The sequence below is a fragment of the Pseudophryne corroboree genome, chromosome 2 (assembly GCF_028390025.1).
Source record: "Pseudophryne corroboree isolate aPseCor3 chromosome 2, aPseCor3.hap2, whole genome shotgun sequence".
In the NCBI taxonomy this organism is placed as follows: domain Eukaryota; kingdom Metazoa; phylum Chordata; class Amphibia; order Anura; family Myobatrachidae; genus Pseudophryne; species Pseudophryne corroboree.
In genome coordinates, this window is record NC_086445.1 from 178,721,068 (window position 1) to 178,743,682 (window position 22,615).

The following is a 22,615-nucleotide window of genomic DNA, read 5'->3' on the forward strand; positions in this document are numbered from 1 at the left end:
GGTTGGGTGTGTTTTTTCCTGTCTATAAGATAGGAAAAAACAGACATCCAACTGAATTTTCAAACAATTGAATACCCCCCATTGTGTGTCTTTTTAGTGGTGGATATCACGGATGAAGCACTATCAGTTTGAACACCTTCAATAAATATTGGGATGACTTTATTTGATTGTAATTTGGACGCGGTCACATGTTATTTTTGTATTTACTGCCCTTTTAACCCCAGTAGCTGAAACCTCAGGGTATGTGTTGGCTTTGAAAAGTTACCTCCAGTAGCAAAAAGGAAGGAAGCAGTATCAGCCTAGGCACAAGCCTGGCATGCCTGTATGGAATATACAGCACTGGTTGCTAGGCATCAAGTTATCTCCGTCTAAATCTATTAATGTTATAAACAAGCCAGAACAAAAAATTTTGCTGTCAACGAACACTTTATTATGGGACATGAAAAGATGTAAATGTGTATAGATGGCTACAATACAGAAAGTAGGTAATAAAATGAAGCTTTAACAAATAAACATCCCACTTGCAAAAACCAAAAACACAAATGTGTAGAACACAGGAGGATTACAGACATGGGAAAAAAAACATTGGCTGCATTTAACTTGGTTCCAGAGAGCACAACCCAGAATGATCATACTCATAACAGTGCAAATATAAGTGATGCTGAATTTTGTAAGTGCAGCCGGCTCAGGATGTCCTACACTTAACAATTATATGCATGGTGTCCGTGCTTCCCCTTGGAAAGGCTGCCGGAGCTGAATCCTCCTGTATGGTGATGTTGGCCACTTGTGCTGTGTCCCGTGCTGCTGCTGACCACAGCTGAAATTGGTAAAGCACATTATTGTTATTATCCTTTAATTATATGGCGCCACCAAGTGTCTGTAGCACCGTAATATGCTGATTATAAATGAATAATGATCAGTGAGAAATAATACACAATGGAAATAATAACAACTGTTTCAGTAAATACGTTCTATAAAATGATAGGTATAAGCTGATTGGTTGCCAAGGGCAACTTTTCCACTAGTCCACTTCTCCAGTCTTCTCACTGCTTGATACATCTGCCTTGATATAATTTTATAGAATCTACTTGATAAATGCTACTTTGTAGCTGATTGGTTGCTGTGGCAACTTCTCCAATGGTCCACTTCTCTGTTCTATAGCTCTACTTATATTGGGCGGAATTCAATTTTTTATCAAGCCCGACCTCACATCTAAAGTGACGAGAGATCGAGGGGACGGGGGGGACGGGGGGTAATATTAAATTAATTCAATTATTTGTATCACGCTGATCTTGCCAAGACTGGCCAGGTTTAGCCACATAACACAACTGAACCCTACCAAAGTGTTGGGTACAACATGGATAGTGCCATTTGGACGCTCAAACAGGTCACCGTTTGCACATTTCAGCTCGCCAGCACTATTATGTATTATGTATTAACCAGTATATCTTTATACTTTTATTTTTTATTTATTTATTTACAAATGTTACTTATGTTTATATGCAAATGTTACTTCTATATAATGCACTGCTTTCAGTTTGTCAATAAATATTGTTTCTAAGACAACATAGTAACAATTACAAAGTTCTGGTATTCTATGGGCGGAATGTACTCAAGAGAAATTGCAGCCAAAAACCCAGAAAACTGCTATTTTCAGACTTTGGATGCATTTCCCATATGTACTAAGCACCAAAATGTGATGAAATCCAGGGCTTAGAAGCAGTAGGTAATGCCAGCATTTGTTGGCATTACCATATAGAAGGCTCCCAGCACCCCCTGCAGCCGCCGAGATGCTCTGTGTATGCTCGGATAGGGACTACCGGGGTCAAAACCCAGAATTCCTGACATCGCAAAGGACAGCTTTTATGGGGACAGCTGTCCTTTGAGTTATCAATCGCATATGTTAGTACATATGTGATTAGTATCTATGCGGTAAGTGGCGGGATGTACGGCATCACGGAAGCGACGCCTGCATATTTATATGCAGAGGATAGCAGTATGTAATTGATACAAAAGTTTTCTTCCTTTAGCTATACCTGATAAAAAGCGCCGATTAATAGGACAGTTATACATCTTTTCTCTTATTTTCCTTCTAGTGCACAATTTAATGGAAACAAGAAATCCTCTGTTTAGCTATCACACATGAGAACGTGTCCAGAGCCCTTTATACTGTAGTAAATTCTTTTGGCTACTGTAACAGCATACATTTTATATACTTACAGATACTAACAGATCCCTGTCCTTCTCCAACCAGCCTAAAATAAAGTTAATTGGTTATTTACAGTGTACAGTATATACAAATTTGTAAAAGCAAACAAACAATAACATACAACAGGGGCCATTAACTCCAAGGGCCAAATGTAATAGAGCGAGAGTTTCAAAAAGTGAGAGATTTGGTAAGGTTTTGCCATTTTTTTTTAAAGTGGCAATCATTTACACAGCAAGATCAACCTGGTTTTGCAGTGTAAATGATTGCCACTTTAAAAAAAAATGAAAACCCTTACCAAATCTCTCTCTTTCTGAATCTCTCACTCTATTACATTTAGACCCATATCCTTATGTACCAGCAACAGGTTATGTTATGTGGATTTCTTTAATCATGCAGTTAATCTATTTTGCTTGTTAGTAATTATGCCATCCGCTTCCATAAACAGAAATTCTCAATAATGTCACTGCCAAAGAGGTGACGTCATGCCCCCTTCTGATGCGCTTTATCTATAGAGGTGATTTGTGAAATTCTCAGGTGGCCAGGCCCTATATGCAGGAAAACACCCCCTAATTTCCCATTGAGATCCTCCAAAAAGTCACCAGACACAAAATCAATATAAAAAGAGATACTGTACTAAAAACACTTTTCATTTTTACTTGAAGTTTATTTATTACTGTATATTTTGAAAATAGATTGCATATTTATTCTGGTAGATTAAAAAAAATGTATTCTTAACATCTAAAGCTGTTAACTAAATAATAATGCACACACTTACCGGCCCTCTTCTCCTTCCAATAGTTTCCTGTAGGTGGCGATCTCAATGTCCAAAGCCAGTTTAACATTCATCAGTTCCTGGTATTCTCGCAACTGGAGAGCCATGTCCTGCTTAGCCTTCTGAAGAGCTGCCTCCAGTTCAGCCAGTTTATGCTTGGCATCCTTGACAGCTGCTTCTCCGCGTTCTTCAGCCTGTGCTATGGCGGCTTCCAGCTTAGCTCGCTAGGTAATACAGAGTGACATTTAAAGAGTATGTAATAATTTTTCATTTAAGTACAAAGGTTTACAGTGTGAAGGGTATATTTAGTAAACTGTGAGTTTTTTAGAAGTGGAGATGTTGCGCATAGCAACCAATCAGATTCTAGCTATTATCTTCTAGAAGATGCTAGATGAATGATAAGTAGAATCTGATTGGTTGCTATGGGCAACATCTCCACTTTAAAAAAAAACTCTCACTTTAGTAAAGTTATCCCTAAAACACTACAGTATATTATTCCTCGGATAACATATTGAATTGTCAGTTCATCCTACTTAATATATTAGGGATATACTTTTCCCCTGATTTGCAATGCATATTTACTAGTGGCTAATACAGTAAATCACTTTCTGTTTTCACCACACCTATAAAAAAGCAGGCAAATGGTATCATAAAATGTATGAATAAACTATCACAAGACTACTAGGCTAAGCACAATAAAGCATAACATGGAGGAGACCTCGGCAAATGATCTGGCAAGATAGGTGACAGGAGCCTGAGATGAGAGTCATCAGGTCCAAACCATCCACAAATAACTTGCAAAGATTTCTAATGAGAAATGCAGAAGAGCAGGACATGCATAGATGGAAAGCACCTGCAACAGGAGCTTCAAACACAATATGACAGAACTGGGTCAAATTCAGGGCTGTCTTTTCATATGGGCGCAATGGGCCTTGCCCAAGGGCCCCAGGAGTCTAATGGCCCTAGGCTGATAGCTGAGGGTCCATTCTTTCCAGTGGTACCAGGTTTTTGAAAATCCGACCTGGAGAACCGGAGATATTTGACATTAAAGCAGTGGTCCCCCTCAGAGCCTCTTAATTGCTCTTCCCAGCCAGATAACTTGGGTTCTGTCTGACTTAGAGTTTTTGTGAGGGCATTCTCTAAAAGCTGGGACTCTCCCCTTTCACTGGACACTAACGGCTTGTCTCTACTATGCCCATAACCAGACATATCAGCCTTCCAGCATCAGGTCCCTGCTCCATCTCCACACGCCGGGTATGTAGTTTTATATTTTTGTTGGTGGATTGCTCTGGCTCCTGAACTCTGGTCCCCAAGTCTCCAGTATCTCCTCAAAGGTGGGACTCTCTAGTGTTTTACCCCATAAAAGCTAAGCAATCTATTTCCAGGAACTGGAGATATCTGCAATCAAACAAGCGGCCCTCCCACCAGAAAATTATGAATATTAAGCCCACTCCACTATCCACTCCCTGCCCCGTGTTTTAAATACTCTCTTACCACCTTGTAAGTCATTTACCTGGGCCCCTTCATTCAACCCAATGCCACTTCTACAGTTTGGTGTAATCCCTCCCACCCTATCTCCCACCATCTGTGCAGTAAAAGAGTAATTATCAGAAATTACTGCTCCAGGTCCCACATGCTGAGCAGAAGATAGAACACCCCCTACCATCCCCGGAACATCAAAGCTGCCGCTGATAGCACCTCCCCCTCCTACTGCTGCAGGGTGCGTAGGAGCCCCAGTGCATTGCTTTGCCCAGGGGCCTACACTGCTGTAAAGGTGGACCTGGTCAAGTTAACCTACTTGTGGGGACCTCTACCAATAAAATTGTCAACAAGAAATGCTGGCGATGTAACTAAAAAGTATAATGTGTAAATACTCCCAGCACCACAACTGTATTAAACACATTGTAGTGGCCCCAGTTCACATTATGCCACACAGAAACTCCAGTTCATATATGCTACAGTGCCTCTGATACTGATGTTGACCACCCCAGCTGCCCTGCTGTAAATCCAGCTGTAAATAGAAAAAAAAGCATGTGGATGTTTGGAATAATTACCATTGATTAAGAATAAAGTAGTATATTCCAGCTTAAGGCCACCAATTAATGTCTGGCTGTCATTTTTCTAGTGCAAGTTAGAATTGGTGACATTACACAGAACAATGCTGTGATTAAGCAATTAGCCAAGGCTGAAGCTCCCTCTGCAGGACAAAGAACTAAGTAAGCAGCACTGTGTGTTGAAATAACAATGCAATTATAATATGTTAACCCCATATTATTGTATATGACTAGGGCATGAAGGGCCTACCAGGGGAATACAGAGGTAGAGCCCATGTTTAGCGGTGCGGCCAGTCTCCAGAGGGGGTGTGGCCAGCCACCACATTGGCTTAGCTAACCATTAGAGAGTGCATAGTCTGGGTCCCTTAATAAATATATACAGTAAATACTGCTAGTGTATGCATGATAATGTACCAGATAAATAACAGCAATGCACTCTAGAAAATACACCATAGTCCTGTGCAGTATAAGGTAACAAATGTATTATGTATAATTCAAGAGCATATTCTGGAACCTGATCCCTAGAGGAGGAGGTGGGCCCCCAGGTAGTGGAACCCACTAGGGGGCTTCCCTTGTACCTCTGTGTGCCAATCCAACCCTGCCCTGCACCCATGTTTAATAGTTCCATGTCGGCTATGCAGCAGCAGCACAAACCACTGGGAAAAGGATGCAGAGACATTTTACATCGATTTGTACAGCAGAGAAGTCCCTGGAACATTTCACGTGCGCCATGTTCCCGGAGACCTACACATGCACAGTAGACTGTGGCATAATGCCAGAAGCTACTGCTCCACAGTAAGGAGGGAGCCCACACAGAGACTGCACATGAGTCCTTACTTTTCATAAACCACCCTTAGCCTAACTAGTGGCATATGGATACTAAATGCTTATTGTGAGTCACACACAAATTTGCTGTAGTTGCGGACAGTTGTTGATGCTTGATTTTCCACAGTTTGCTAATGTGCGAATCTGTAGCGCTAATTCAGAATTGCACATCCAGAAAAATATGCTGCACTTTTGTATTCTGTCTTCAGTAATGCACCCAGTGACACTTATACTGTAACTCAAGATTTTCTCAGCTTTCCTGAACTAATAATACTCATCCACATGATTTCATATATAGGTGTCTGTCAGGTGAATCACAGGCATATGCATGACAAGATAAATCAATGCCACATTGTGAGCAATGTCAGATCATCATCTTTTAGTCGCTCTCCCACGCCTCACCTAGCATCTTAACACATTCCACTTTGCTCATGTTCTTTTGTTCATTACCTCATAAAATGGAGATCTAATACTTTCATATATGCTGTTTAATCATGCTGGTAAAACTAGAACAATACAGCTTTATTTTGATTGTTCTGCTCCTTAATGCTAGTAAGACATTCTGCAACACAGAATGTTAAAGTACTAAAACAATATATTAGTTGTATTAGTTGACTTTATGTTAGTTGGAAGTAGTGAAAAGTCCCATTGTAGCCACTGTGAGGAGCTCTGCTATACAATGTAATGAGGAAGGGAATGTCAACTACATCAATATGACCACCAAAGGGCTGATTCAATTTGCCACATAAAGCTGCAATTTTACAGAGGGTTATATTACAGCGCAATTCACAGGCTATTTTTAGCATGCACTCTTATGTAACCCTTGCTATTCAATTAGGAAATGTTTATCGCAGAGGTCCCACAGTAAGTCTGCATGATTTTCTCTATGATAAGTGTGAGTAGAAGTGGGGAAATGACCCGGGATCTCCATAAAGTGTCTAGCAGGATGAAAGGGTAGTATACAAGGCTGATATTGGCCATAAGCAAAGTGTTTGGGGCTCTTAAAATATGTCAAATGGTTGATTTTTGCATTTTTTTTAAATTAACACTGGAAAAGTTATATGAAGTGTGTTTTTCTGCTAATTAAAGCCCCTGAATTTGGGATACATTAAAAGCCACTTTGAAAAAAATTGTTAAACATGTAATTTCCCAATCTCATGTCCCATCTATACATCACCCCCACAGCACTTTGAGTCCTACTGGGATTTAAGTGCTATACATATACAATAAATAACATTATTATTATTATTATTATTATTATTATTATTATTCCTGTTCCGCATCATTATATCCATTATTTAGCTTTTGCAGATAATTACCTCAAAAATGACATGTCTGTATTGGCCAGATTTGATTATTTAAAAACTTATAATTGAATTATTAATTTTTGGGAGTGGGGAGGTGTACCGGAGACTCTATACCAAGTCCAGGCATTTTTAGCTTGAAATAGGGATTTTTTTCTTACAGTACTTTGCACTTACTTAAGAGATGTGACCTAAAACTGAATATCAAAAAGTTGGTTTGTGACCTGAAATAATGGAATACACGGATAACTGAATCTGACCCCAAATGTGTCTGCCATACAGTCACTGTGAGGATTAATTTTAGTAATATCCCTTTCCAACCAAAATGCTGGGTCCAATCCAGGTTTTCAAACATGGGTCCAACCCATGTCACAGCCGGGATTGACCCCGTTCACACTGTAGACTGGATCCGGCATATTGACGTTCAGACCCCTTTCAGACTGCACCCATGTGCACTCTTTCTGTTCTGTAGGCACTTGGAGAGGACACTCTATTTTAAATATCTACTGTCATTAATTTAGAACATGAAGTTTTGCATAGTTAACAAAGAAACAGACATTTATGATATGTTATTGAAAGACACAGGGCCTAATTCAGAGTTGAACGCAGCAGCAAATTTGTTAGCAGTTGGGCAAAACCATGTAGGGGAGGCAGATATAACATGTGCAGAGAGAGTTAGATTTGGGTGTGGTGTGTTCAAACTAGAATCTAAATTGCAGTGTAAACATAAAGCAGCCAGTATTTACCCTGCACAGAAACAATATAACCCACCCAAATCTAAAGGTGGGTACACACTGATAGATATATCTGCCGATCAAGTGATCGGCAGATATTTCTATGAGCGGATCGGGCAGTGTGTTGAGCATACACACTGGCCAATCCGTCTGGGACTGACGTCATGAACACATGCCCGCCCAGTTCAGCTGTCAATCACCGCTGGCTGCTGCAGCATGTGTACGCTGCCCGTACACACACAGCGACGCGCCAATATATCGGTAGATATAGTGCCCGTCGGCTGTGCTGCAGGGCCGACGCAATGTCTGTGAACGACGGAGTTCACAGACATATCGCCGGTACACACTGGCCGACGGACCCGCAATATATCGGCCATTCAAGAGAACGGCCGATATATCAGCCAGTGGGTACCCACCTTAACTCTCTCTACAAAATTATATATCTGCCACACCTGCAGTGCACATGGTTTTGCCCAACTGCTTATAAATTTGCTACTGCAATCAACTCTGTATTACCCCCATTGTTTAATGCTGGTTAATAAAATAGAATTCTCTGGTTGGTTACCAAATGCTCTACTACTATTCACTGTAAATGCACGGACCTGTAAGCACTGGAGAACTAATGCAGTAAGTACATTGACACTGAACACAGACCAACATAAATACTATTAGTTTTGAAATTAATCATAATGTTTACTAGTAAATTGCATTCATGTTACCTGGGCCTTCACATTCTCTATTTCACTCTTCAGTCTTTGTATCAAGCGCGTGAGTTCAGTAATTTCATGCTTAGTGTTCCTCAGATCATCACAATGCCTTCCAGCTGTCAAGCGCAGTTCCTCATACTAAGCAAAGAAAACATGTTAATATAACTGAGTTAGATGTACAGCTGCAATGCATTATCCTGAGTAATTCTACATCAATAACAGGTCTAAGGCACTTGACTGGGATTACACTAGTTAAGGGCCACCAGCAGGGGCGCTTTAAGAGAGGAGGAGACCCATGTGCAGCCTCCTCCTCAGGTGCCCGACAGCGGGACAGCGCTGTAGAGCGTCTGAGCACTAGAGTGCACAGATCCAAATGTGCATGATCTCCGGTAAAATGGTGCGGCGACCATTTTCCGGCCGATTTCTGCAGAGGTACTGCTATCAGCGCTGGAATCTGTAGGGATAAGTGTTCAAAAAATGGTTGCACCACACACACTGCACCTATTATAAATACGCCAGTGGGCACCAGTCCTTTCTTGTGCTATATTGATTGACAACTGTATTTAGTACATGGATTTGATTAGTACAACCTTTCCCCTCCCCTGAATCCACTTTTTTTTAATGCTACAAGTATCATGGCAGAGTATAAACCTCTGCCATGGATAAATCTTCCAGCCTCCCAGTCCAGTCAGGATAAAGCTTTCCCAGTTGGGACAGAGGGACTGTCCCCCAAATTGGGGCTGTCCTGAATAAATTGGACACTTTTGATGCTTTTGTCTGGGAGAACTTAAATTAATGGTACTGATCAGGTGCAAATATTAAGAAGAGTGTCTGTCACAGGCATGAGCCAAAACACATTCATACTAGATAGAAGTGGGATTGTTAAGTCTGCATAAGATTATTTTTGAAGGCTTAGTTTAACTATTTATGTGCACTGGTAGTGACAAAACTTTTGAATGATTTCTCTTTATCGTTCCTAACCTGCAGTTAACACTAATGGCTGATTGATCATAGTCTGTCTGAGTTCTCACATTACTAGAATGCTGTGGGGTCACTTGGTTGTTCACTTCGCCTACGACATATAATGCTGCTGAATTTGGTGAGGGCACGTCAATGAAATACACTCATAAAATCTTAATGCAGCTCATTGCATAATAATGATTTTATATAGCAAATAGAACAGGGAACAGTATTATGCATAGATTAAGTTGTGGTCATAAAAAGCAGTACTTAAGATTGTTAAATCATAAAACATGCATTGTGGATTACAGGGGATTTACCTGGGATGCACCAATAATTGACATATGAGTAATACAGTTTGTGTGTTAGACTCACCCTTGATTGGTACATTGCCTCAGCCTCAGCTCGGCTCCTGTTAGCAACCTCTTCATACTGAGCTTTAACTTCAGCTATGATACTGTCCATGTCCAGTTCTCGGCTGTTGTCCATTGACACAATGACGGAGATATCTGAGATCTGAGCCTGGAGCTGAGCAATTTCCTAAAGGAGCACATTGTCTGTTTACCGTGTGTATTCTGTACAGTGCTTAATGTTATAGCACCAGCATATTGCACAGGCTTGTACAGAGCATGTGTACTCAGTCACACCAGTACCTGTCTACACGGAGTTTACACTCTGATTTCTATCACACAGTAATACAAATAGGGTCAATTTAGTTAGAAGCCAATGAATGAACTGGTTTTTGACCATGAGAAGGAAACCATACAGCTAAAAAACAGTTTTGTAGGAAAATTCTTAGTGCGCACTAGTTAAGCAGCTGGATACACCCCCTTCAGTAGAAGGTTCCCAATCCCTTCACCCAGTGGTGTACATGCAAAAAAGAAGAAACAATTGAAGGGGACTTATCCTGCGCTTCTTGGTAAGGTCGCCGTCACACTAGGCTCCCAGAAGTGTTTGTTAAGCTCATATGGATGCCATACAAAAGAAAATATCATATATAGTGACGTACAGTTTTAATCATCCATAAAACAAAATGCAATACACTAACGATATACATTAATTAAAAACATCCCATATTTGGCATAAAAAATAGCAGCAATAGTTTAAATGGCTCAATGGCATGGACTGAATTGAGAGAAGCAATGGAAAATTACCAGAGTAATTTGAACTACAAAAGCAGTTCAAAAACAGCTTGCGGGTTTTAGTGGAACAGGGGAACCCGGAAATCCCCTATACCTCGCTGCACTGCACTGGTCAGTCCTCCGGCACTCCTCAGCTCACAGTCCTGTATTCACCAACGCGTTTCAACCTCTTACAGAGGTCTTTTTCAAGGTGTAAAAGTGATTTATTGTGCTGCTGAAAGAAAATCTATTTAAAAGTCCTGTGGCCAATCACCTTTCGGCGACCGCAGCTGGACCCTGTCTTAATGATTGTTCCACTCAGTCCCGTAATATGTAGCTCCACCTCTTGTTTCCTGTTGACGTTCGTTTCTATGGCAACCAGGTTTCCTTTTCTGGGTATAGTCGGGTGCTCTTCTTCTCAGTGGCGTCACGTCACTTCCGGTGACGGACGTCAGCGCTATTCGTCACTTGCGTGTTTAGTTGGATTCCCCTCAGTTCAGGTTACCTCTGACCGCCGAATAGCGTAAAGTCATTTCCATTTGAAGTGTGGGAAAAAGAGTGGGAAGTGTGGGAAAAGAGTCTATTCCCTTCTTGTAAGTGGCGTCACGTCACTTCCGGTCACGGACGTCAGCACTGGCCGCCTTGGTGTGGTGGAGGCCGGCGGCAGCGGGTAACATTCGCATCGGTCTTCTCACACGCCGCTTCCTGGGTGTTACGTTACTTCCGGTCACCGGCTACTGCAGTGCAGCACGTGTATACATTTCTTCTGTAGGAAACCTACAGAAGAAATGTATACACGGCCAGGGCAGCTACTCTATTGAATGTTGAGGTTTTTGGGTACCAGAAAGAAAATGGTTTGCTTCATCCATTAGCAAATTTGCAAGAGGAAGCCAATGTCTTGAAACACGGAGAACAGCTGTGTGGGTGACATTAAAAGCAAGCATCAGGATCCAGTGCTGCAGACTATTTTGTCTCCGAAGCTGCCAGACTCAATGTTTATTGACTTCGGTGCACAGGACTAGTGCTGACGTCCGTGACCGGAAGTGACGTGACGCCACTTACAAGAAGGGAATAGACTCTTTTCCCACACTTCCCACTCTTTTTCCCACACTTCAAATGGAAATGACTTTACGCTATTCGGCGGTCAGAGGTAACCTGAACTGAGGGGAATCCAACTAAACACGCAAGTGACGAATAGCGCTGACGTCCGTCACCGGAAGTGACGTGACGCCACTGAGAAGAAGAGCACCCGACTATACCCAGAAAAGGAAACCTGGTTGCCATAGAAACGAACGTCAACAGGAAACAAGAGGTGGAGCTACATATTACGGGACTGAGTGGAACAATCATTAAGACAGGGTCCAGCTGCGGTCGCCGAAAGGTGATTGGCCACAGGACTTTTAAATAGATTTTCTTTCAGCAGCACAATAAATCACTTTTACACCTTGAAAAAGACCTCTGTAAGAGGTTGAAACGCGTTGGTGAATACAGGACTGTGAGCTGAGGAGTGCCGGAGGACTGACCAGTGCAGTGCAGCGAGGTATAGGGGATTTCCGGGTTCCCCTGTTCCACTAAAACCCGCAAGCTGTTTTTGAACTGCTTTTGTAGTTCAAATTACTCTGGTAATTTTCCATTGCTTCTCTCAATTCAGTCCATGCCATTGAGCCATTTAAACTATTGCTGCTATTTTTTATGCCAAATATGGGATGTTTTTAATTAATGTATATCGTTACTGTATTGCATTTTGTTTTATGGATGATTAAAACTGTACGTCACTATATATGATATTTTCTTTTGTATGGCATCCATATGAGCTTAACAAACACTTCTGGGAGCCTAGTGTGACGGCGACCTTACCAAGAAGCGCAGGATAAGTCCCCTTCAATTGTTTCTTCTTTTTTGCATGGAAACCATACAGCTAGCTCGCAGGTTGGATTCAAACTGAGGATTACAGTACAGTTAGGCATGCCAGCATGAAAGTAAGTACTTTGAAAGTGATTTTCAGTCTAAAAAGAAACATATTGAGTAACACAAGGAAAGGCAGCCATGATACAATGCTCAGTCTGCAACAGGTGCAAAGACTCATGGGGGACAGGTGCAGAGACTCATGGGAGACAGGTGCAGAGACTCATGGGAGACAGGTGCAGAGACTCATAGGAAACAGGTGCAAAGACTCATGGGAGACAGGTGCAGAGACTCATGGGAGACAGGTGCAGAGACTCATGGAAAACAGGTGTAGAGACTCATGGGAGACAGGTGCAGAGACTCATGGGAGACAGGTGCAGAGACTTATGGGAGACAGGTGCAGAGACTTGTGGGAGACAGGTACAGAGGCTCATAATAGACAGGTGCAGAGACTCATGGGAGACAGGTGCATAGACTCATGAGAGACAGGTGCAGAGACTCATGGGAGACAGGTGGTGCAAGTATTTACCGCATCAAACAGGGTGCGCAGGAAGTTAATCTCATCAGTCAGGGAGTCCACTTTAGTTTGTAGTTCAGCTTTGTTGATGAAAGCAGCGTCAACATCCTATGTGGGAAATAAGATTATTTGCTTTTGCATTTAATGTTCATCATCATAGCATAATCTTTAAATTAGGTTTAATACATACTCTCTTCAGTCCCACAAACTCGTTCTCAGCAGCTGTGCGTCTGTTAATCTCATCTTCATATCTGTCAGTGAGACAAGCAAGTCATTATTTGTACAGCATCTATGCAGAACATACTCCAGTTTTATCATTCAGCATTTGAAGCTGGGTAATTACTGTTTGATTTCTCCACAAATGTTCTTACTTTTTCTTGAACTCCTCTACTGCATCCTCCATGTTCCTTCTTTCTGCTTCAAGACGAACCCTCTCACTCCCCAGACTCTCTAGCTGCTTCCTGAGGTTACTAATGTATACCTCAAAGAGGGGCTCAATATGGCTTTTGGCTGGTTTTTTGTCTTGCAATAGAGACCACTTTGTCTCCAGCATCTTATTCTGCTGCTCCAAAAACCTCACCTACAATAGACAGACAAGTGAATAGACAAGCACGGTGATAATGCATATGTTTCCCAAACACTCAGAACCAACAAACACAGGGAATCGTAGGAATAAAATACTCTAGAATACTCTACTGTTGGTACTGGACAGTCCACCAGAGAGCTACCTGCCTACAAGCTGCCCAGTCCGCTTCATGGGTGCAGGAGATTTATTAGATGAGAGAGTCTATCAAATCTGAGGAGCAGTGGCAGATTTTACCTATGGATTGCAGGTAAAATCCGCCACCTCAGCTCAGAGTCAGTGAAGCCAGATGCAGTCCATGAGACTGCACTGGCTTCACTGTGACTGGCAGTGACTTCCTATTGGAAATCCTACCAGTCAGTCAGAGACATTACATGCTGTCCCATTGGAAAGGGTGTCATCGCTCTGTGACTGCCAGACCAGGCTGCAAATAGCAGAGAGCTGGCTTCCTGTAGGAAGCCACTCTCTGCCAGTTGGGCAACCCTAGCTGGCTTCTATGGGCTGCAGTCGATCCAGTCCATAGAATCCAGGAGTTTGTGCATGTGCAGTACCATTGCCGCTACTGCGCATGTGCCAGTCCCAATGTCTTTGATCTACTTGGTACAGATGCTGGTCCAAGATGGCAGCTGCAACAAGGTAGCAGGAACAAGGGAGCAGAGACCCAGCAGCATGGCCAGTGGCAGCCCCCCTCCCCCACCGAAGTAGGAGCCGCTGCTGCTAAGGAACCATTTTGAAGGTGCTCATCTCTGGTTATTCCCAAGTACAGCATATAGGGCTACTAGATCTGGTTCATGCTACGGCCTTAAAGTAGTGAACCGGGTTACTGCCATACGTCAAAATAATCCCCAATCTGACTCCAACCTTATAATGAATTATCCCAAAATACCAATATACTTACTATGTAATGGTAAGTAAACAGTGTTCCTGTACTACCACTGACACTGATCGAGTTTATTGTGTCTATATTGTATTAGTTTTACAATAGGATATACTGAAATCAGAAACAATATTGACTTGTATTTTTTTTTAAGTATGTACTCTTTTTTACATTCATATTAAAAATGTCTTTAGGGTATAAAAATGTGAATTATATTCTAAATTCTGAAAATAATAATATTGACTTTAAGGAACAGAAGGTATGAAGATAGCAGAAAATAACATCTGAATTCCTATTATTTTTCCTAATTCTTCATAGTTAAGTTTATAATTTAAAAAAAAATTAAGAAAAAAAGAAAAATGTATGATTAACTTGATTTAAAATTTGTAATTTCATTATCAATCACTATTTTATCATCAGAGAGCAATGTAGAGTGTTATGGGTAGTACAGAGCAGTATACCACAACCAAGGATGCCTTATCACAGAGTACCATAGTGTCAGGTATAGTGACTTGGGCAAATTCAGCAGGTTGCTTAACATTCAGCTGTTATATATGCATACAGTATCTGCACATATAATCTGAGTGGAATAACCAGACAGAATCTAGTGATTGACTTACTTTGTCTATGAAGGAGGCAAACTTGTTATTCAGACCTTTGATCTGGTCTTTCTCATCAATTCTGACTTTCTGGATGTTTGGGTCTATCTCTAGGCAGAGAGGGGCCAGAAGACTTTGGTTCACAGTTACTTGGGTGATACCAGGAGGACAAAATGATCCTCCGAATCCATAGCTGGCTCCACTCAACCCATGTCCAATTCCAGACAAACTATATCCATGTCCACTCTTCATGCCAGATGACACCTTATGTCCACCAGACACAACACTGTAGACGCTTTTGCTGCTAAATGAAGGGTGCACTTTGTGGCCAATAGACACTTTCTTGTTAGTGAGGGAGCTAATGGAACCATGTTTGCTCACAGGTGGTAAGCAAGCCGAGGATGAACTGAAACTCCTGTGCCCGTGGCTGCCGTGTCCGGAGTGATGAGACATCTTTGAAGACTGATGGGATCTGTGGTATATGGACTGTAAGCAGAACAAGCCAGATGAGTCTCTCTGAGCACACTACAGAAAGTCACCTTTTTTATACCTACATCAGTGGGCTTGGTTACTTTTATCTGCACTAAGACCCTATAATTGCATCTCCTGACCTCCTATTTTGCATTACCATCATCGTGGTTTAATGAAATTTAATAGAACAGTTAAATAAAACACAAAGTAGCAACACACCTAGGATATTAGTAAAGATGAAAAGATGAAAAGCACTTAATACTGATGACGTCTCAGTAATGGAGCACAACTCATCTTATGCACATTTACGCTTATGACTGTCATTGATGAAATTGGGGTCAGCTCGTAAAGTGTTCTTTATGGGACTGTAGCCTTCACTTTGTCATACAAAGTCCCATAAACACAGACTACAGTACTTCTGTTTATGAGGATTCTCTTAATTTCATATCTTCGTAAAATGTCTGGTGAGAGAAATAGGGTATTAATGTCAACTTAATGAGACACAGCAGCTTAAGAAATCACTGTATTGCAATCCACTAAATTAGTATTTTCTTTTTTTTATGACAATTGCTCTTTTTTTTATCATTCTTTTAAAATACATATTTTAATGAATTGAAAGAACAACATTTTTATTGTGGCTAATATTATTTTGATATGTATTTGTACTCTGTAACTGCATGAATGAGTTTCATACGACAAAAACATTTGTTTTTAAATAAAATATATTTCATATGTGTCCCATACATCCTTGTACAAATGTCATGATTGTATACTGCGCTTGAGCCAATGTGACTAATGCAAAATTGCCATAAATTACTAAAAAAAAGAGCGCTAAAAAGCATGTACTGTATCAGCACTTATGCAAGTCCGCAAAGATTTTACGATGCGCACTTCTCTACGTTGTGTCTACTATACTACAAATCATCATCAAAGGTGTGTGCTTGCAGGTGCAAATACAGTATCCAAACTGGTGTGCTGCTGTAGGTTTGCATGAGCCACACCCCTTAGTGTACCTAAATTAGAATTAGGGATGTGCGCCAGCACTTATCTCGGGATTTGGTTTTGGATCTGTATCGCCTTCGTTTTTTGGATCTGTATTTGCTTTTGCCAAAATCTTATATAAGGGATTTGGTTTTGGATCTGTATTTTTTTTTAGAAAAAAAAAAAAAAACAGCTAAAATTACAGAATTTGGGCCTGTTTTTGTTCCTACAATATTATTAAACTCAATAACATTCATTTCCAGTCATTTGCAGTCAATTTTGACCACATCACAGCTCACAATATTGTTTTTATCCAGTTTATGTCAAAAAGGTTGCACAGAGGTAGCTGGATGACTAAGCTAAGCAACAGCAGTGAGCGGCACAAATATGTGGCGCTTAAACTTCTAATATGGCACATATAAGAGTGGCACTGCAGTGGCAGGCAGGATGGCACTGCAGTGGCAGGCAGGATGGCACTGCAGTGGCAGGCAGGATGTCAGCAATGCTCCAAACAGCACATTATGCTGTTCAAGATGGAATTGTCCTTGGGCCCTTCCACCCCCCCTTATGTTGTATATATTAAATAGGACACGCACAGTTCAACAAACCAATCACTTCAGCGACAGGGACTGCCACTTGTGGCTGCAATGATTGGTTTGTTTGGGCCCCCACAAAACAAGCTGTTAATGGTCTCTGTGTACACAAACTGACATCATCGTCACCATCATCTGATACCTCATCCCCATCAGTGTGTACATAATCTTCTTCACTCAATATTATTTTATCCCCACTGGAATCCAGTGTATTAGGTGTCTCTGTATTTTGTGGACGTAATTGTCGGTAAATGTCTTCCTCATGGATTTGATCATTCATTTTGCTGAACATTATCTTTTCCACATTTTGGGGAGGTAAACTCCTTTGCTGATCGCTGACAGGGTTCCTGGCTGTGCTGAAAGCTCTTTCTGAGTACACACTGGAGGGTGGGCAACTTAGGGAAAGCAAAGCCAGTTTGTGCATGGGCCTCCAAATCGCCTTTTCTTCCTGCCAGTATTGAAATGGGCTGTCTGACATGCTTATTTGGATGTTATCACTGAAATAATTATCAACCATTCTTTGAATGGTGACCACATCATAAGCAGTGACAGTAGACATGTCAGTAATTGTAGGCAGCTACTTCAGTCTGGACCAGATGTAAAAAGTTGTTCATGACAGAACTGCATCACAACCAGTGGGTCTTTTAGGAAAATGTTTTTTTCCCTCACAGCCACAGTTGCCAGAGAAACTGAAAGAGGAGATGTGGCCATGTCACATGCCGCTTGAGCTGTCAATTTTCTCAACAACAGCTCTTTGCAGCGCTACAGATTTGTGCTTGTGCAGTTGCTCCCTAACTGCCATATTCACTGCTAAGGTGGCAAAAGTTTACACTAACAATTTACTGCACATATGTGAGCTTATTTTATGCCAGGTCCGGCCTGAGCTTCATTTTTTTGGTAAGCGAATATAGATTTTGGCACCCCTTCATGGGATAAACTTTACAAAGGGACAGCGCGTATCAAAGGCACCACAAAAAGGGGTATGGTCTCACAGGGAAGGTGCGTGACCACACAATAGTACCCCCAAGGGTACAGAGAGATAGTGGGTGACAGGCAGATAGTAGGTGACTGGGGAGGCAGGGGTGACAGGGAGATAATGGATGACAGAGAGATAGTAGGTGACAGCAGTGGGTGAAAGGAGGAGGAGGATGCCAGGGAGTGGGCGACAGCAGTGAGTAACAGGGAGAGGGTGACACAAGGAATAGGGTGACAGGGAGTGAGTGATGCTAGGGAGAGAGTAACAGCAGTGGGTGACAGGGAAAAGGTGATATCAGGAAGAGGGTGCCACAGTGGGTGACAGGGAGGGGGTGATGCCAGGGAGAGGGTGACTGCAGTGGGTGACAGGGAGAGAGTAGGGCCCGCTTCCCTCATGTGCCTGTATGTCTTTTAACTAGTGATGTGCACCGGACATTTTTCGGGTTTTGTGTTTTGGTTTTGCATTCGGTTCCGCAGCCGTGTTTTGGATTCGGACGCGTTTTGGCAAAAGCTCCCTGAAATTTTTTTGTCGGATTCGGGTGTGTTTTGGATTCGGGTGTTTTTTTCAAAAAACCCTAAAAAACAGCTTAAATCATAGAATTTGGGGGTCATTTTGATCCCATAGTATTATTAACCTCAATAACCATAATTTACACTCATTTCCAGTCTATTCTCAACACCTCACACCTCACAATATTATTTTTAGTCCTAAAATTTGCACCAAGGTCGCTGGATGACTAAGATAAGCGACCCAAGTGGCCGACACAAACACCTGGCCCATCTAGGAGTGGCACTGCAGTGTCACGCAGGATGGCCCTTCCAAAAAATACTCCCCAAACAGCACATGACGCAAAGAAAAAAAGAGGCGCAATGAGGTAGCTGTGTGACTAAGATAAGTGACCCAAGTGGCCGACACAAACACCTGGCCCATCTAGGAGTGGCACTGCAGTGTCACGCAGGATGGCCCTTCAAAAAAATACTCCCCAAACAGCACATGACGCAAAGAAAAATGACAGAAAAAAGAGGTGCAAGAAGGAATTGTCCTTGGGCCCTCCCACCCACCCTTATGTTGTATAAACAGGACATGCACACTTTAACGAACCCATCATTTCAGCGACAGGGTCTGCCACACGACTGTGACTGAAATGACTGGTTGGTTTGGGCCCCCACCAAAAAAGAAGCAATCAATCTCTCCTTGCACAAACTGGCTCTACAGAGGCAAGATGTCCACCTCACCATCATCGTCCGATTCATCACCCCTTTCACTGTGTACAGCCCCCTCCTCACAGATTAATAATTCGTCCCCACTGGAATCCACCATCTCAGGTCCCCGTGCACTTTCTGGAGGCAATTGCTGCTGGTGAATGTCTCCACGGAGGAATTGATTATAATTAATTTTAATGAACATCATCTTCTCCACATTTTCTGGAAGTAACCTCGTACGCCGATTGCTGACAAGGTGAGCGGCTGCACTAAACACTCTTTCGGAGTACACACTGGAGGGAGGGCAACTTAGGTAGAATAAAGCCAGTTTCTGCAAGGGCCTCCAAATTGCCTCTTTTTCCTGCCAGTATACGTACGGACTGTCTGACATGCCTACTTGGATGCGGTCACTCATATAATCCTCCACCATTCTTTCAATGGTGACAGAATCATATGCAGTGACAGTAGACGACATGTCAGTAATCGTTGGCAGGTCCTTCAGTCCAGACCAGATGTCAGCACTCGCTCCAGACTGCCCTATATCACCGCCAGCGGGTGGGCTCGGAATTCTTAGCCTTTTCCTCGCACCCCCAGTTGCGAGAGAATGTGAAGGAGGAGCTGTTGACGGGTCACGTTCCGCTTGACTTGACAATTTTCTCACCAGCAGGTCTTTGAACCCCTGCAGACTTGTGTCTGCCGGAAAGAGAGATACAACGTAGGTTTTAAATCTAGGATCGAGCACGGTGGCCAAAATGTAGTGCTCTGATTTCAACAGATTGACCACCCGTGAATCCTGGTTAAGTGAATGAAGGGCTCCATCCACAAGTCACACATGCCTAGCGGAATCGCTCTGTTTTAGCTCCTTCTTCAGTGTCTCCAGCTTCTTCTGAAAAAGCCTGATGAGGGGAATGACCTGACTCAGGCTGGCAGTGTCTGAACTGACTTCACGTGTGGCAAGTTCAAAAGGTTGCAGAACCTTGCACAACGTTGAAATCATTCTCCACTGCGCTTGAGACAGGTGCATTCCACCTCCTTTGCCTATGTCGTGGGCAGATGTATAGGCTTGAATGGCCTTTTGCTGCTCCTCCATCCTCTGAAGCATATAGAGGGTTGAATTCCACCTCGTTACCACCTCTTGCTTCAGATGATGGCAGGGCAGGTTCAGGTGTTTTTGGTGGTGCTCCAGTCTTCTGTACGCGGTGCCTGTACGCCGAAAGTGGCCCGCAATTCTTCTGGCCACCGACAGCATCTCTTGCACGCCCCTGTTGTTTTTTAAATAATTCTGCACCACCAAATTCAAGGTATGTGCAAAACATGGGACGTGCTGGAATTTGCCCAGATGTAATGCACGCACAATATTGCTGGCGTTGTCCGATGCCACAAATCCCCAGGAGAGTCCAATTGGGGTAAGCCATTCTGCGATGATCTTCCTCAGTTGCCGTAAGAGGTTGTCAGCTGTGTGCGTATTCTGGAAAGCGGTGATACAAAGCGTAGCCTGCCTAAGAACGAGTTGGCGTTTGCGAGATGCTGCTACTGGTGCCGCCGCTGCTGTTCTTGCAGCGGGAGGCAATACATCTACCCAGTGGGCTGTCACAGTCATGTAGTCCTGAGTCTGCCCTGCTCCACTTGTCCACATGTCCGTGGTTAAGTGGACAATGGGTACAACTGCATTTTTTAGGACACTGGTGACTCTTTTTCTGAGGTCTGTGTACATTTTCGGTATCGCCTGCCTAGAGAAATGGAACCTAGATGGTATTTGGTACCGGGGACACAGTACCTCAATCAAGTCTATAGTTGGCTCTGAAGTAACGATGGATACCGGAACCACGTTTCTCACCGCCCAGGCTGCCAAGGCCTCAGTTATCCGCTTTGCAGCAGGATGACTGCTGTGATATTTCATCTTCCTCGCAAAGGACTGTTGGACAGTCAATTGCTTACTGGAAGTAGTACAAGTGGTCTTCCGACTTCCCCTCTGGGATGACCATCGACTCCCAGCAGCAACAACAGCAGCGCCAGCAGCAGTAGGCGTTACACTCAAGGATGCATCGGAGGAATCCCAGGCAGGAGAGGACTCGTCAGACTTGCCAGTGACATGGCCTGCAGGACTATTGGATTTCCTGGGTAAGGAGGAAATTGACACTGAGGGAGTTGGTGGTGTGGTTTGCGTGAGCTTGGTTACAAGAGGAAGGGATTTACTGGTCAGTGGACTGCTTCCGCTGTCGCCCAAAGTTTTTGAACTTGTCACTGACTTATGATGAATGCGCTGCAGGTGATGTATAAGGGAGGATGTTCCGAGGTGGTTAACGTCCTTACCCCTACTTATTACAGCTTGACAAAGGCAACACACGGCTTGACAAATGTTGTCCGCATTTGTGTTGAAATAATTCCACACCGAAGAGCTGATTTTTTTTGTATTTTGACCAGGCATGTCAATGGCCATATTCCTCCCACGGACAACAGGTGTCTCCACGGGTGCCTGACTTAAACAAACCACCTCACCATCAGAATCCTCCTTGTCAATTTCCTCCCCAGCGCCAGCAACACCCATATCCTCATCCTGGTGTACTTCAACACTGACATCTTCAATTTGACTATCAGGAACTGGACTGCGGGTGCTCCTTCCAGCACTTGCAGGGGGCGTGCAAATGGTGGAAGGCGCAAGCTCTTCCCGTCCAGTGTTGGGAAGGTCAGGCATCGCAACCGACACAATTGGACTCTCCTTGGGGATTTGTGATTTCAAAGAACGCACAGTTCTTTGCTGTGCTTTTGCCAGCTTAAGTCTTTTCATTTTTCTAGCGAGAGGCTGAGTGCTTCCATCCTCATGTGAAGCTGAACCACTAGCCATGAACATAGGCCAGGGCCTCAGCCGTTCCTTGCCACTCCGTGTTGTAAATGGCATATTGGCAAGTTTACGCTTTTCCTCAGACGCTTTTAATTTTTATTTTTGGATCTTTTTTTACTGATCTTTTGTGTTTTGGATTTTACATGCTCTGTACTATGACATTGAGCATCGGCCTTGGCAGACGACGTTGATGGCATTTCATCGTCTCGGCCATGACTAGTGGCAGCAGCTTCAGCACGAGGTGGAAGTGGATCTTGATCTTTCCCTATTTTTTTAACCTCCACATTTTTGTTCTCCATATTTTAATGCGCACAACTAAAAGCCACCACAGGTATACAATGTAGATGGATGGATAGTATAGTATTATATTACTTATGGAGGAC

The 22,615-nt window shown here is 42.8% G+C and overlaps 1 protein-coding gene across 1 annotated transcript; it reads right to left on the reverse strand.

Annotated features, from left to right (window-relative positions):
• Positions 1–419: 419 nt before the first annotated feature.
• LOC135006802 (keratin, type II cytoskeletal cochleal-like) lies at positions 420–16,097 on the reverse strand. The gene is made up of 9 exons (XM_063952058.1): positions 15,189–16,097; positions 13,480–13,688; positions 13,299–13,359; positions 13,121–13,216; positions 9,941–10,105; positions 8,618–8,743; positions 2,985–3,205; positions 2,221–2,255; positions 420–817 (listed from the first exon to the last, which is right to left on the reverse strand). The coding sequence occupies exons 1-9, from the start codon at positions 15,618–15,620 to the stop codon at positions 702–704; spliced, it is 1,461 nt and encodes a 486-aa protein (XP_063808128.1). The 5' UTR covers positions 15,621–16,097; the 3' UTR covers positions 420–701.
• Between the last annotated feature and the right edge of the window lie 6,518 nt (positions 16,098–22,615).

Bases quoted from the DNA above. Each gene is read 5' to 3' on its own strand.
- LOC135006802 (XM_063952058.1), bottom strand. From the start codon at position 15,620: ATGTCTCATCACTCCGGACACGGCAGCCACGGGCACAGGAGTTTCAGT. The intron at 13,217-13,298 runs GTATGTATTAAA...TTTCCCACATAG, and splicing joins AGTTTGTGGGACTGAAGAGA to GATGTTGACGCTGCTTTCAT. The intron at 818-2,220 runs GTAAGTATATAA...TACCAATTTCAG, and splicing joins ACAGGGATCTGTTAGTATCT to CTGTGGTCAGCAGCAGCACG.